The 14,706-nt window shown below is 41.0% G+C and overlaps 1 protein-coding gene across 1 annotated transcript in view; it reads left to right on the top strand.

The window, feature by feature from the left end:
• The window catches only part of CEP192 (centrosomal protein 192), a 130,509-nt gene that overhangs the window by 95,507 nt on the left and 20,296 nt on the right, over window positions 1–14,706 (top strand). The window contains exons 43-49 of the mRNA XM_054985869.1: window positions 411–520; window positions 2,009–2,150; window positions 4,005–4,174; window positions 4,699–4,822; window positions 5,482–5,587; window positions 5,807–6,008; window positions 8,171–8,250. Coding sequence (XP_054841844.1) covers window positions 411–520; window positions 2,009–2,150; window positions 4,005–4,174; window positions 4,699–4,822; window positions 5,482–5,587; window positions 5,807–6,008; window positions 8,171–8,250 — 934 coding nt within the window. The remainder of the gene's footprint in view (window positions 1–410; window positions 521–2,008; window positions 2,151–4,004; window positions 4,175–4,698; window positions 4,823–5,481; window positions 5,588–5,806; window positions 6,009–8,170; window positions 8,251–14,706) is intronic.

Here is a 14,706-nt window from a genome sequence, read left to right as displayed (position 1 = left end):
TATTTACATATAAGACATAGTGAGAAACTGTTTTCTGTGTGATGCAAAAGTAGGTGAGGATTATTTCTTCTGGCTGGATGTCCAGGGGCAACATTTCCCAGAAAGGGATTTATGGCCTCTATTAGCAGCCCGATCTATGGATTTCTGACTACCCTGAGGAAATAAAAATGTGCTCTCTTGAGGAGTTAATTGAGCTTGTTTTAGGCTTGAGAAATTGTTACATTGATGTTTTGGGAGCATAAGAAACAGATCAGTGTAACTCTAAGTACAGTATGGTATAGGGCAAATAGGTCTATAAAAAGGAATATCTGGTTTGTGCACACTACAGTATATGTTAGCATCTTTCTCAGAATGCTGTGTAATAAAATTAATGGAACACAAGCAGCAACACTTTAAAATTGTCTTTTCAGAGCTATCAAGCATAATCCAGAAGAAGAACAAAATATACTCCCTGCTAATAATCCAGTGACAAATGTAAAGTTCGATGAAGAATTCCCAGGGGAAAAGCTGGTAACTGAAGGTAAGGTCATTTGTCATACTTGAAGGATTTCTATGAAATCCTTGTAATAACACAAATTTAGAGTGTGGAAAGAACCAGCTTCAGGATTACTATTATTGGTGTTAATATACAGTGTTACCATGCCTTATGCTTTTTCAGAATGTTATCAAGCACATATGCTAACTAATATTAAATTATACTAAAAGTAAAGGATACGTTCCTAAATACTAGTTGATACTTCAAAATCTTAGTAATCTGTAGCATATTTTTCAAAGCCTCAGACTTTCAAATAAGATTTGAGTGTAAGAAAGCATACAAAGTGTGAGAGCATACAAAAGCAAGGCTTTAGTAAGTGACCAACTTTAATAATTACACAGTATTACTTAAGAGGTTTTAGAAGAATAGAAATTTGGGCATGTGTGTTGTATGCTAAAAATGTTTCTGTTTTGTGACGTTCCTCAACAACTTCATTGATACAGATTGAAAATCAGTCTCAGTGTGTGTTGCCAGTGCCACCCATATGTTGGCTACATCAGCTGTTTTTGTGAAAAGTTGTGAGGGAGGAGGTAAAAGAATACAAGGTACTGGACCATATGAGAATCATTTGCTCTTCTCTAGAGATGTAAAACTTGGAGAGATTTTCAAGCTGTGAAGAGCATTGAATGCCTTGGCAGTGCAATCCTAATCATAGTTGCATCCTTCTAAATCCATAGAGGTCAGTGGGCTTGGAAGAGTGTAATCCTGCTTAGATTTGCTCTGCTAGCTTTTTACAAGTAAAATGTGAATATACCCTATTCTAAACAGGGAACTGCAGCTTGTATCTCATTTTATTTGGACAGAAGCAATCTCCTTCAGATGCAATAGGAGAAGCAACATAGTTGGATATAAAGTTAAACTTCATAACATTGAATTCTTTAATGGTGTATTATTGTACAAATTATGGCAAACTAATTGTGGACATATTTAAATAATAAATATATCATTGAAAATACATTGTATATGGCTATAGAAACAAGAGTTATCATTTGTCATATAGATTATTGGATAAAATCTGCATACTACCCATTTGGAGTTTTAGTCTTAAAAAGCATTTCACTCATAGTAGGACTTTTTCTGTACTGCCTAAAAGTTATATTTTTCCTTCATTGGAAAACTTGAAAAAAAATCTGGAGGGAGGACTGTCTTTTCAGGCCTCTGCCACACCCTCAAAAAACTACATGTACACATTGTTTGATAGCACTGTATATTTTCAATTTTTAAAATAAAAGAAACTCTGTGTGGTACCATATAAAGTGGAATATCTGTTATCAAACTGCAACTTTGGTATGAAATTATTAGAGTACAACTTCCAAATTTGTACAATGGAGTACTACTAGATTTAAAGATTTGCAATAATTGTATTGGTTGCAGATTCATTTCAGAACAATTTACAATTGAGATTGTAGTATGAAGGAATGATATTTTTGTTCCATTAATACATGTTTCTAATTTTTAAATATGTTTTCCTAGTATGTGATCTTCCACAACAAATAAATGGTATCCAGTGTTTTTTCATAAATATGAGGAGGATTATTCTTTCTGTTTATAAAGCATCTTCTAGTGCTACTTTGAATGCCGTGACACCTTCAGCACATCTTACAGCACTGGATAGGTAATAGCAGAATTTTTTGTTCAGTGTTTTTAAAATCCTGGGACAATGATCCTCTGCTTTGATGAACTTTAATTGTCTTAGCTAAGAAAAGGTATATGTAGATATCTGTTGTTGGAGTATTTCTCCGACTAGAACCTGCTTTAATCTCTCTCCTTGGAAATTTTGGGATTCTTCCTGAGAGAAAAAGCCTCTGGAAAATACTGGGTTTGAACTGAGCGCTGTTGTGGATCTTCCCTGAAATATTTGAGCCAGGATCTTAATTTCTGGATTGCTCCCACCCACTCACCAAATCCCTGCCATCTTAAATTCTTCAAGGATGTAATCTTTATTAATGATAGTCACTTTGGTTAATGTTAAGTAAGGCTTTTTATATACGACTTTAAAAGGTCAGTTTGAGGTTGAAAGTTGTATGTTAAATTTTGTGTTTACTCCTCTGATTGTGGATTTTTCCACGTTTTTTTTCTCTTATCAGTTCTTGCCCCATACTACTTCAGTTTATCCCCTGATTTCAGCATTCATTTTTTGTCTTTAGTTTCCCCTCTGCCCCCAGTTTTTTCCCATTTCTTTTGAAAACCCTTTTACTCTAATTTTTTCCTAGAAGTCAATTCTGAGTTAATTTTTTCCTCATGTTTAATGCTTGCTTTGGTTTTATTTGCCGCACCCACCTACAATCCACTTTTCAATTACTAGGCATTTGTCATTGTTGAACCTCTTCTCTCCCCCCACTGTCCTCCCCCTTCCTGGTTTTGTTTTCAATCTTTTTTTTTTTAAAGACAGTATGTTGATCTACCATTTTAACAAGAGGTATGGCAAGTTCTCTGAATCCCCAAATTTAATTTTTTTAAAAAGTAAGTCTCTAGCTCCTTCCATTGTGGAGATATGCCTTTTTCCTTATATATCCACAAGAGAATGAGCCTGGAGACTTACTTTTTTAAAAAAGTGAAAGCTGAAAATTCAGAGAACCTGCGGCACCTTTTATTACAATGTTAGGTCTATATATTAATATGAAATTGACATTTGAAAACACACACACACACACACAAGCCTCAGTGGCCCAGTGTAGGTGGCCACTCTGGTGCCAAAAAAACCCAGTGCAGTTTGAAAAGCACATAGCTGCTGCTGCTGCTGCTGCTGCTCTGAGTTCTGTTTCAGCAGAGGTCAGTTTACTCCACCAGTGCTAGTCTGGGACTGCTGGGAGGAGGCTTAGGAATGGGTGGTGGAGTGCTCCCCTTTTAGGCATCCTCGTTCAAAGGCTAGCAGTGTCTTCTTTTTTGATCTTTAAGAAAAATTCAGCCCTTATAGTGCTGTACCAATATAAGCTTGTGTAAAAAATAAAAAAGAGGAGAGGGCCAATGATGCCAATGACAATAGCTTGCTTGCTGGAAAATCCTGATTATTTAAGGCATGAGAGGGAGAAAATAAATTGTTTCCACAACTGTAAAAATGAAAAGGGAGGGCAGACATGCAGGAAAACAGTACACAAATTGTTTTCAGTGCTTGTGGATTGACTGCTAAGAAAATCGGGAATAAGTCAAGCGTGCAGAAAAATCCTGCCTCTCCCAGTAGCGAAATTGTGCTGTTCTCTTGTTAGTATGCTCTTACTGTATGGTTCCTGATTTATTTCATCAAATTTCTCTGCTCTCTAGTATTCAACTAATTCTGCAAGTACCACCAATCTATGTAGGCTTCCTTCTGTAGAGCATATTTCTACGTAAAAGGTTATAAAATGTACCCAACGGAACAGGGAATGGAAAGAAGGAAAATTGATTTCTATGTGTGTATAGGAACAAATACTTGGCTACTGTATTCTGTTGACCAGTGAGTTTAAAAATTCTTTTAAAAAACTTTTTGTAGACATGGAGTGCCTGAGAAACAGAGCATGACTCTAGATGTACTGCCTGTTAAAGGACCTCATGCTTGTGTCCTTCCCTCAAATGTCAGCAGCCAGAATGAGAATAAGCTTGTTTCTCAGGGGACCTGGTCTGTGCAACCTGAATTTCTGTGTCTCTCAGCTCCTTCTCTGAGTAAGTAACTATATAGAGTTTCACTGTCTAATAAAAATATAGACTATAACTTGTTGTCTTGGAGCGCTTTAAAATATTATTCTTACATTAATAAAGTGATAAGCTGAACATGGGGTGGCATTGTGCTTATTTTCAATTATTTATAAAACTTGATTAGCAAATGAATTCTGAGACTTCAGTGGTGTTACCACTGGCTTTCACCAGTGCTATTTTTCCTTTGGTCAGGATCTGCTTGCCAGTTCTCACCTGCAAACAGGTAGTGAATTTTTTTTAGTTGCTTGTTTCATTATTTACAGCCTGGTGACCATACAAAGTTCCCACTTTGAAAACACAGGTGCCAGTCTGCCATTTAGGAATCATAGTAATAGTGTATGTTTGTTGCTTTCACTTGTGCTTTTTAAATGGCCTTAATTTATCTATGTATGCAAAAACGAAGGAGTAGACTTAGAAGCCTCATTGATGCAGTTGTTAATATTGTGTGTACAGTACATTTAACTGAGGATTGCATGCACTTTCTTTAATAGGTGGAGCAACAGATACTAGACATACACAAATAACCAACCATTCAAACAGATCGTTGAAATTTGAACTATCATGGCCTGCTCATTGTCTTACAATAACACCTCAACATGGAACTATTGAGCCTGGGCAAGTATATCTGTTACTTTTGCATAGTGTTAACAGTTGACACAGCCATCTATGAGCATGAAACTATTATAAGGGCCAGCTGGGAAAAAGAAATACATTGTTAGCTGTTAAAAGAACATGTTTCATAATGGAAAGATAAGTAAGAATATATAACCACATCTTTAATCAATATTAATGAAGTGTTTAGGATTACTGTAAGTATTAAGATACTTTTGTAAAATGTATCTCATTTTTCTTCATAGAAATATTTGTTAACAGCAGGGAGTTTGAGCCCAACAATACAGTGCTGTATTCTAAACTTCTAAAATCAACATATACTTGTAGCTGCAGTATTTTTTCTGAGCGCCATATGGTACAAAGCTTGTGGGTGGAGTTTTTCTCTACCCTTTCTGTACAACAGACACAGGGATTTTCAGTGCTTATTTTTTGATGCAATAGATCTAAGAATCTGGTGCTGTGTTGATGATAAAGTATTTCACTGCTGGGTAATCCATCCATTGGTGGGTAATCCATCAATGTTCCCATTGCATTTCTCTATCTTGACATGCAGAAAGGCTACATGTTCGCGTTCTCTCTCTTTGGATTGATTTGATATAATGCTAGTGGAAGTTTTCTCATAACTTGAAGATTCACTGTTCAATTGTTTAACTTGTTTCTAGAAGCTGCATTTCAATTTATGTGAGTCCAAATCCGTCACTTGCAGAAAACAAATTAGTATTTCCATGGAGTGGTCATATATACATACATTGTGATAATGGACAAAAGGTAAGTGGCTTGCTTAAATGGCTTTGGATATAAAAGTTTTTGTAGCTGCTAGAATTCTAGAAAACGTTCACAACGTAGTTGACTAAAGCACAGCCATTAGTCTCACACCATGGTCAGAATTTGTGCATTGGGTTGTTGCTTTGAAATTGCTGCAGGATAATGTCATGTTCAGCTAATTTGAAGACTTACAATGAATAAAGTATTTTTCTGTTTACATAGTTTGTTAGAGTACAAATTCGTGAGAATACTTCTGAAGAACAATCTAGAAGGAACCCAACAGTTCCTAATTTAGGCGCTCGACATCATAATACTGAGCTTCCTGTTAACGTAATAAAACCACTTCAAAAGCCACCTTCCACACAGCTTGAGATAAAGAATCGGACAATAGTTTTTCCTGAGACAAAGTCTAGTGAAAACTCAGGTAAGTGGTAATTTGAAAAGTTCCATTTGAATCATCCCTTTGGGATGTATAGAGTTTATTCAGCCTAGAGTGATGCTCCAGAAGTTGTGAAGTGAACATCAGCATTGGTCTGTTTTATTTAGTACACTTTGGATAAAAGCTATCTTCAAGTGGCTTAAGAAATAAGAATTCATGAAACAATTACAATATAATAACATTAAACACTTTAAGAAGTGCTCTAGGCATAAAATAATTTAGGAAAAAGAGAGGGCAAAACAGATGTCCCTTGGTCACCTTCCTAAATACTGCCAAGTAGGGAGCCAAATGGATTTGCTGGGGCAGGCAATCTAGTGCCAATACTCAAAAGCCTCTCACAAAAGGTGTCACACAAAGAAATTATCACTAGCTGATCTTGATGTCATGTTGAATAAGACATTCTTTGAAATATCTTTGCTCCAAATTGTTCAGGGCTTTAAAGGCAAAACTAGTACCCTGAATTGTGCCTGGCAGTCAGTGTAGGTGGATCAAAATAGATGTAATGTGAACCACATGGTGAGTTCAGAATAACAACGAGAAAGATACATTTTGGACAGGTTGAAGTTTAAGAGCTTTTCAAAGATAGGTAGGGTGTGTTAATCTACTCTAGAGGTCACCAAGGTATGTATACATACAGACATATCAGGCCTTTCTAGGAAGGATCACAGCTGCTATACAAGCTTAAACTAATAAAAAGCATCCGGGCTACCAGAACCACACTTTTAAGAGCAGGGCCAAGTCAAGCAGCACCCCTCCCCGAATTTTGAATCTCGTTCTTCAGGGGGACTAATCCCTATCTAAAATTACTATAATCCTATTCAGATTAGCAGAATTTTCAGCCAACCCTCCACATTGTCTGAATTAAGATTCAGCTTGTTCAGTCTCATCCAGTACACCAAGGAAATTTCAGTACCATACCCAGGTTGGAAGCCAGGTGGAAAAGGATCTAGTTAATCTCTCTCATCTGAGAAAACTTGAGTTACAAAACTGCCAAATGGTTTATCGCTTGCTCAGAAATGGCATAACAAGTACCAATCAGTAGTTGTCGCAGTTGATGAGATCATGGGAAGACTTCTTCAAAAGTGAATACAACTAAGTCTTTTAGAAGTTTTTTGGGAGTTGTTTTCCACACAGTCAGTTTATGGCAATTCAGATTCTATTCTGCTTCTCTTGATCTCCAGTGTTCTGCACAAGAAAAGGAAGCGTAAATTGCAGAATTGAACTTTCCCTGGTTTTCCCTGACTTTTTTCCCTGTGTGCGTACAGTGACCTTTTTTTAAGCCACTGTTAAGTCACCATTGATGCCTCTTACACTTATGCAGAATTTTTAGTCTTGCACTGTCCCCCCACCCCTTCTTCTCTTCTTTGGGTGCTGAGTGGTTGGCCACCTGGTGGAAACCACTCCCTCCCTAGGTCTCCATGCACACCTCTTTATTATTTTTCAAAAAAAAAGGAAGGGTCATAACACTGCGATGTCATTTCTCATACGGCTGCTTTGGGAAATCAAGACTGCAAATTCATAACCTTGCAAACTGTGCCCAGAAATTACATTTTCGTACCTGACTAACTCATTGGCAGTAGAAGAAGCCTGCCAACAAACCCCAAGCAACCTATCACCTTCCTTTTTTAAAAAATTAGAGGAGGGTCACAGCGCTGTGATATTCACGCATTCCATCCCTTTAAGCACAATATCTGTCCTGTTCCCTGATGGCAATCCACATTCCCCACTGATCATTTCTTAGGTTTATTTTTATTTCCTTTCTTTATAATCAGGGCTCATTTGGAAACTGCCATGTCTGCTATTTCTTTCTCCTCAGCTTCTCAAACCATAGCGTGTCCTAATTTTGCAGTGCTCAAAAATGCAGTTGAAAGTCAGATTAGCCTTTTTGCATGAGATGTTTGTAGATAACTCCTCTTGTTTGGTACAGTAAATTGAAACTGCATTCTAGCAAAAACTCATGAATTCCATCATAGTTTGCAGTAACAAGCAATTATGAATATGGTTTATAAATAGAATAACTTTTTGAACAAGTGTCTTATTTGGATTATTAGCAAACTTTGCTTGTGTATCCTTGTATGATTACTATGAAATTATTTGTCAAAGGTAACTATTATATAATATTAATTTATCTGATTATTTTTTAACAGAAAAACGCCTAGAGTTTGAAAATAATGGGAATGAAAGTGTAAAGTGGTTTTTGACGTCTTTTGCACCCCCTTACGTCAAGGTGAGTAGGCAGTGTGGAGAAAAACCCACACTTCTTCAAAAGATTAGGATATGTCTTCTATACCCTGAAACTGCATCTCAACCGAATTTTGCTGACATTAACATGCAGCCCATCTTTCCAGAAGAATTAGCTACAAAAAGAATAGAGCATAAGACGTTGAAGCTCCATAAAATCGTATAAACTAGCTTATGAGTCACCAGCCTTTTAAAGCCAGCAGGTAACTTCAGAATTCTAGCAAAGGATAGTGGGCACAACTACAGAATGGCAGGGAATGAAGTTGTGCATAGAAGCTTTAATTAAGAGGATGCCTTTTAAAATGAACATATTGTTTAAAAGTGTTTCCTTGCATTTACATCGCTTACCTTCAGTAGCTCAGTGAAGGTAATGGCAGCAGCTGCTGAAATAAACTTTAAATAGTCTTTCATGGAAAATCAGATTTCCAATAGCCAATCGGAAGGTGTGCTGGGTAAAAGCCTCACCAGGCCCCACCCACTTTCTAAAAGTACATTGTGAGAACCATGGCGCTGACAGATGCCACATTAGAGACCTCTGAGTTACTTCGTTCTATTGTGACTAATTTTTATTTGTTCAACTGAAGAGCTTTGATTATGTGTTTAGTGTCACACCTGTCTGGGATGATAAAAGTGGCACATAGTGCCTATTGCCAAAACTGTGGTATAACTATTGAGAACTGTCACCAACATATATACAGTCTCTTGCTCCAGAGGCTTAAACAGATCAATCCATTCTTGGTGTTATCTTCAGTTTAACAGTTGCAGTGACAGCAAGGAGAATTCTCAATCCTGATCAGGTTTTTTTAAGGGGGATTACTAATTCACGGGTGATGGTTTTCTTTATACTTATGCCATCCCCAAAATATTCACCACAATCTTGTCTGTGGTGATCTGTAGGCTGTCTTCATACCCAATCGTAAAGTTTGCTATTGAATTACAAGCTAGAAAATGGCTGGTTTGTGGGAGGAGGGGTCTGTTTGGAAACGTTCCATCTACACTGGTTTTGCTTTATTTGTGATTGGCATGGGGACCATTTTACTGCCGTGTAGTGGTAATGTAGAACTATCAAAATGGGGGATTTATACTTAGCATCTACTAGGGATGTGTGCCAAGTAAAAATTAATTATTTCAGATCTGGGCTTCAGAGAGGAAATTTTTACTGTTTACCTATGGGGTACTTTTTCAGGGGGACAGAAGTGGTGGTTCATTTGCGGTCTTCCTGTGCAGTCCCACATGGGACTGCACACGCGCAGGCCTGCCAACGTTGGAGATTTTTACAGCTCAAAGCCACTAGGGGGTGCCCCTGCCTCCTAGCATGCATGCACGGCCGTCTTTTCCTGCCGAAAAACGGCTCCTAAGAGGCGGGGCGCCCCCGACATACCCTCAGTTCCTCTTTTGCCGCCGACTTGAGAGGTTCTTGCTAGCTCTGCTCTTCGGAATAGCGTTCGTCGTGTTTCTGGAAGATGTCTGAGAAAGCTCTATTCAAGCGTTGTTCGACATGTGATCGAAAAATGACCAAATCGGATGGTCACTCTCAATGCCTATACTGTTTGGGCGAGACACACAATCCACAAACTTGTAAGTACTGCTGAACCTTCACGCCGAAGGCCAGGGCAGAAAGGTCAGGTAGATTTCAGGCCTATCTATGGTGGCGCGCGATGGCGGTAACAGATCCATCTGCGCCGGGCAAATCTCCCGCGCCAGGAAAACCCGCCACTCCAATTTCAAGATCTGCGGAGAAATCGCCACATTCCTGCCAGTCTCCCGCTCGTTCCGACCCGAGACCGCCAACCCCGGTTGCTTTGGCGCGTGGCTCCTCGGATCCGATCGCTACCACCTCATCAGATCTGATCTTGAGCTTGAGGCCCGCGTCAGAACCGTCGGGCTCCAGGTCAGGAGATCGACCTAGGAGGGAGGCTTCCGTGCCCCATTCGGAGCCGAAAACCCCTCGGAGTGATTCGCTATCGGACCGACAAAGATCTTCGGATCCGAAACCATCGGATCCGTCAGGATCGAGTTTGGAGAAGAAAAAGAAAAAGCACCGTTCTTCGAAGTCGGACAAACAGTTACTCGAGAGTGTCATCACTCCCCAACGAGATGCATCCGAGTCGGAACTGCCTGCTACAGCTCATCGAGGTTCAGGAGATGCAACCTCCCTGAAGAGAACCCCGGCTTCTGAGAGGTCCCAGGAATCAGATGTAATTATGATAGAAAACCCCCGGACTCCATCGGGTGTACCTCGTTCACCCTCTCGAGATTCGTGGTCCTCGCGCTCCTCTCAAACGGATAGGGGTTGACCAAGATCGCGCCATTCAGACAGATACAGCCCGTACGCTGCTGGACACCGCTACTATGAAGAGAGATCTTATGGTTCCGACCATGGTTCCAGGAGACAATCTCGCTCGCCTTCGATGCGTGCTTTTTTTCCCCCAGGGGTATCCAGACGGACCCCTGTTTTCTCTGATACTGAGCCTGATGGTTATGCTCCCTTTGAGAGGTCTTATTATTCTCCTCCCTCGGATTCACCGGAGAGAGTTATTGGCCCTTCGGAGGAAGCCTCCCCTACAGAAGATTTTCGCGCTTACAATGAGTTTCTCCAAAGGATGGCAAAGGAGCTAGAGATTGAGGTGGCTTCTTCGGAACCACGATCCAAAGATAAGATTTTGAAGCATATGTACTCCGGATCGACTTCGACAGTTGCCTTCCCTATGATAGAAGGATTTGTGGAGCTCCTGTCAGGTTTAAAGCTGAAACCTGCTTCTCTTCCTGCTACAAATAAGAAGATTGAAAATCTCTATAGAGTCAAAGATGAACAATGTCAATTCTTATCCCTTCATCCGCCTCCCTCCTCTCTTGTCACGGAGGACATGCAATCGAAACCCAAGCAAGGATCCCTTTCGGTTCCGGCGGACAAAGATAGTAGAAAGATTGACTCTTTAGCAAGGAAAGTCTATGCCTCAACAGCATTTGGTATTAAAATTGCTAACTATGCGGCGATGATGGCCGCTTACCAGTTGTTGCTATGGACAAAAGTAGCAACGTTTGTCCCCCAGCTTCCTGAGGACCAAAGAGTCTTCCTTCGAGTCATCCAGGAAGAGGCTGTGCATTTGTCCTGCCACCAGATTACTGTTAGTAGAAACATGGCTGATTCATCTGCCAGAGCACTTCTATCTGCACTTGTGCTTCGTAGGTTCGCTTGGTTAAGAACCACTGCTCTACCTTTAGATACGAGAGCCAAAGTAGAAGACCTTCCCTTCGAGGGACAGAACCTGTTCTCTGATAGAACGGCTGAGTATCTAAGAAACAGAAAGACAGATTATCAGCTCGATCCTATGGCGTTCTACATCAGCATCAGCCTAATCGTGCTCAGTATAGACCCTTTACTAAGAATTGTCAGCAGCGCTATCACCCTTACTATGGGTGTGGGTTCCAATCTCAACACCGCTACCAAGGCCCACAGTCTACCTTCCAGAGGAGAAGGCAGGGCAACAAGAGCAGACAGGAAAATAACCAACACCAGTCCAAGGAACCGGGACATTCCCCAAAACAGTTCTGACAATTACAGGGACCTGATCCCTATTTTGGGGACAGGCTCTCTCTCTTCTTTTCAGAGTGGAATGCTATCATTTCAGATGTTTGGGTGTTACAGTTGGTTAATGTTGGTTATAAAATTGAGTTTGTTCAGTGGCCTGGTCTCCGGCTCCCTGTTTTTTCCTCTCATACACCCCAATCTGGGGTAGTGTCTGAGTTATCAGCCTTGCTAAATAAAGGGGCTATTGAAGAGGTGACTCCTTCTGATTCCCCCCTTGGTTTCTACTCGAACCTTTTTGTGGTAGACAAGAAGGATGGAGGTTTATGCCCCATCTTGGATCTCAGAGGGTTAAATAAGTTTATAAAGACCCAAAAGTTCAAGATGACTACCTTGTAGACAGTCTTAAATTTATTACCCTTAGACTCTTGGTTTGGGGTTTTAGATCTAAAAGACGCATATTTCCACGTTTCCATTTTTCCTGAACATAGGAAATTTCTACGTTTTACCTATGGTAACAGGATTTTTCAGTACCGTGTTCTCCCGTTTGGGTTATGCACTGCCCCTAGGGTATTTACCAAGTGTGTGGCAGTAGTGATTGCCTTCCTTAGGACTCAGGGGTGCTACATCTTCCCCTATCTTGATGACTGGTTGATTGTTGGCCATTCAGAGGAGGATGTCACTAACCAGGTGTCTATTACCTTGGATACCTGTTTGAAATTGGGGTTATTCGTGAATCAAAAGAAATCTCAACGGGTTCCCTCTAAAGTGATTCAGTTCATTGGGGCCGTTATCGATGGGTCCCTAAATATGGGATTCTTGCCCTCAGATAGGGCCTGCAAGATTAAGGCTCTTGTTAAGAAATTTCAGAGATGCAGGTTCCAACCAGCGAAGCTTATTCAGGTTCTTCTGGGTTATATGGCTGCCACCACGGCTGTGATCACCCTAGCAAGGCTTCGGATGAGACCTTTACAACTTTGGTTTTCTAGGGCCTTTTTCCCTGAAAAAAATTCCCAGAGGAAGAAATTGAGCATCCCTCGCAGGGTCATCCTATCCGTAAGTTGGTGGTTACAGGATTCCAACCTCTTTGGGGGGATTGGTTTTGGTTGTAGACAGCCAAATGTTTCGGTTACTATGGATGTATCTACTCTGGGTTGGGGTGCCTATTGTGAGGGCTTGTATGCTCACGGAATGTGTGAGGAGTCAGAGTACATAGAACACATTAACCTCCTTGAGTTATGGGTGGTCTATTACGCCTTGATTTCTTTTTCTGATCTAGTACAGAATAAGACAGTCCAAATTCTTACGGATAACACCACCACGATGTTTTATTTGAACAAGCAAGGGGGTACATTGTCTCCAGCCCTATGCGAGGAGACAGTGAAGATCTGGGAGTGGGCTATTGATCATGCGGTCTGGCTAGTGGCAGTGCATATACCAGGTGTTGATAATGTAACAGCTGACCACCTTAGCAGGTTGGGGGCGATACCCATGAATGGCCTCTTCACGATAAGTATTTAAATCCTGTCTTTTCAGAATGGGGGACCCCAGACGTAGACTTTTTCGCCACAGAGGAAAACCGCAAGATTCCCAACTACTGCTCGAGAGGAGGCGTCGGCCTCGAGTCACTTGGGGACATGTTTCAGTTAACCTGGTCCGGTCGTCTTCATTACATGTTTCCCCCGTTTCCCCTCCTAGCCAGGGTACTCTCTAAGATTCAGATGAACAAAACATCAGCCATTCTGGTAACCCCTTACTGGCCGAGACAACCGTGGTTCCATGCTCTTCTGAGACTCCACTGTCGGATGTACCAGTTCCCAGAACAACCAGATCTGCTGTCCTTTTGGGGGGTGTTCCATCACAGAGGGCATACACTCAGACTGACGGCGTGGCTGATTCTGCAGGACAGGCCTTCTCTGCGGGAGTAATGCATGTGCTTCAGAATGCACGTCGCTTATCCACACGCCGGTCGTATTCCTTGAAATGGAATAAATTTTCAGAATGGTGTGAGGGCAGGGGGTTAGACCCGTTGACTTCCCCCCTCCCCGAAGTTCTGGATTTTTAATGGGGATTAAAACAATCTGGGTTGTCAAACTCCTCTATTAAGGTTTATTTAGCTGCAATCTCTGCTTTCCACTCCCCAGTGGATCGGAAGACGGTGTTTTCTCATTACACATCCAAATTGTTTTTGAAAGCGCTGAACAATTTATTCCCACCAGTAAGAGTGTTGGTACCTCAATGGTCTCTTCCCCTAGTGTTGACCAAATTTATGTCCAAACCTTTTGAACCCTTAGCTACCTGCCCCTTGAATTTCCTTTCTTTTAAGGTGGCATTTTTTATTTCCGTCACATCTGCCAGAAGGGTAGGTGAATTGGCGGCTCTGTCATGTGATCCCCCCTACTTGAGTATCCACCCTGATAAAGTGGTCCTCAAGACAAAGGTAGAATTTTTACCCAAAGTTGTGTCCAAATTTCATTTGTCGCAAGAAATTTCTTTACCTGTATTTTTCAAAGATCATTCTTCAGATGCTGAGAGATCCCTTCATACCTTGGATGTTTGTAGGGCTCTCTTGTTTTATCTGGATAGGGTAAAGCCCTTTACGAAAGATTCTCACCTGTTTATTTGCTTTGCGGGCCCAAAAAAGGGGATGGGCACCAATCCTCAGACTGTGGCTCGGTGGATGTAGTGCAAGCTATTTTGTTAAGTTACAAATATGCGAACTTACCTTGTCCATTGGAGATACATGCTCACTCCACTAGGTCGCAAGCAGCTTCGGCAGCGCTCCTGAGAGGTGTCCCTCTACAAGATATCTGCAAGGCGGCGACCTGGGCGTCTGTGGACACTTTCGTCAAACATTATGCCCTAGATGTGCTGGACAGGAAGGAAACGATAGTGGGCATGGCGGTCCTACAA

This window comes from Eublepharis macularius, chromosome 7 (genome assembly GCF_028583425.1).
Source record: "Eublepharis macularius isolate TG4126 chromosome 7, MPM_Emac_v1.0, whole genome shotgun sequence".
NCBI lineage: Eukaryota > Metazoa > Chordata > Lepidosauria > Squamata > Eublepharidae > Eublepharis > Eublepharis macularius.
The sequence above is the reverse complement of the archived record's forward strand: the minus strand, read 5'-3'. Positions and strand labels throughout refer to the sequence as shown.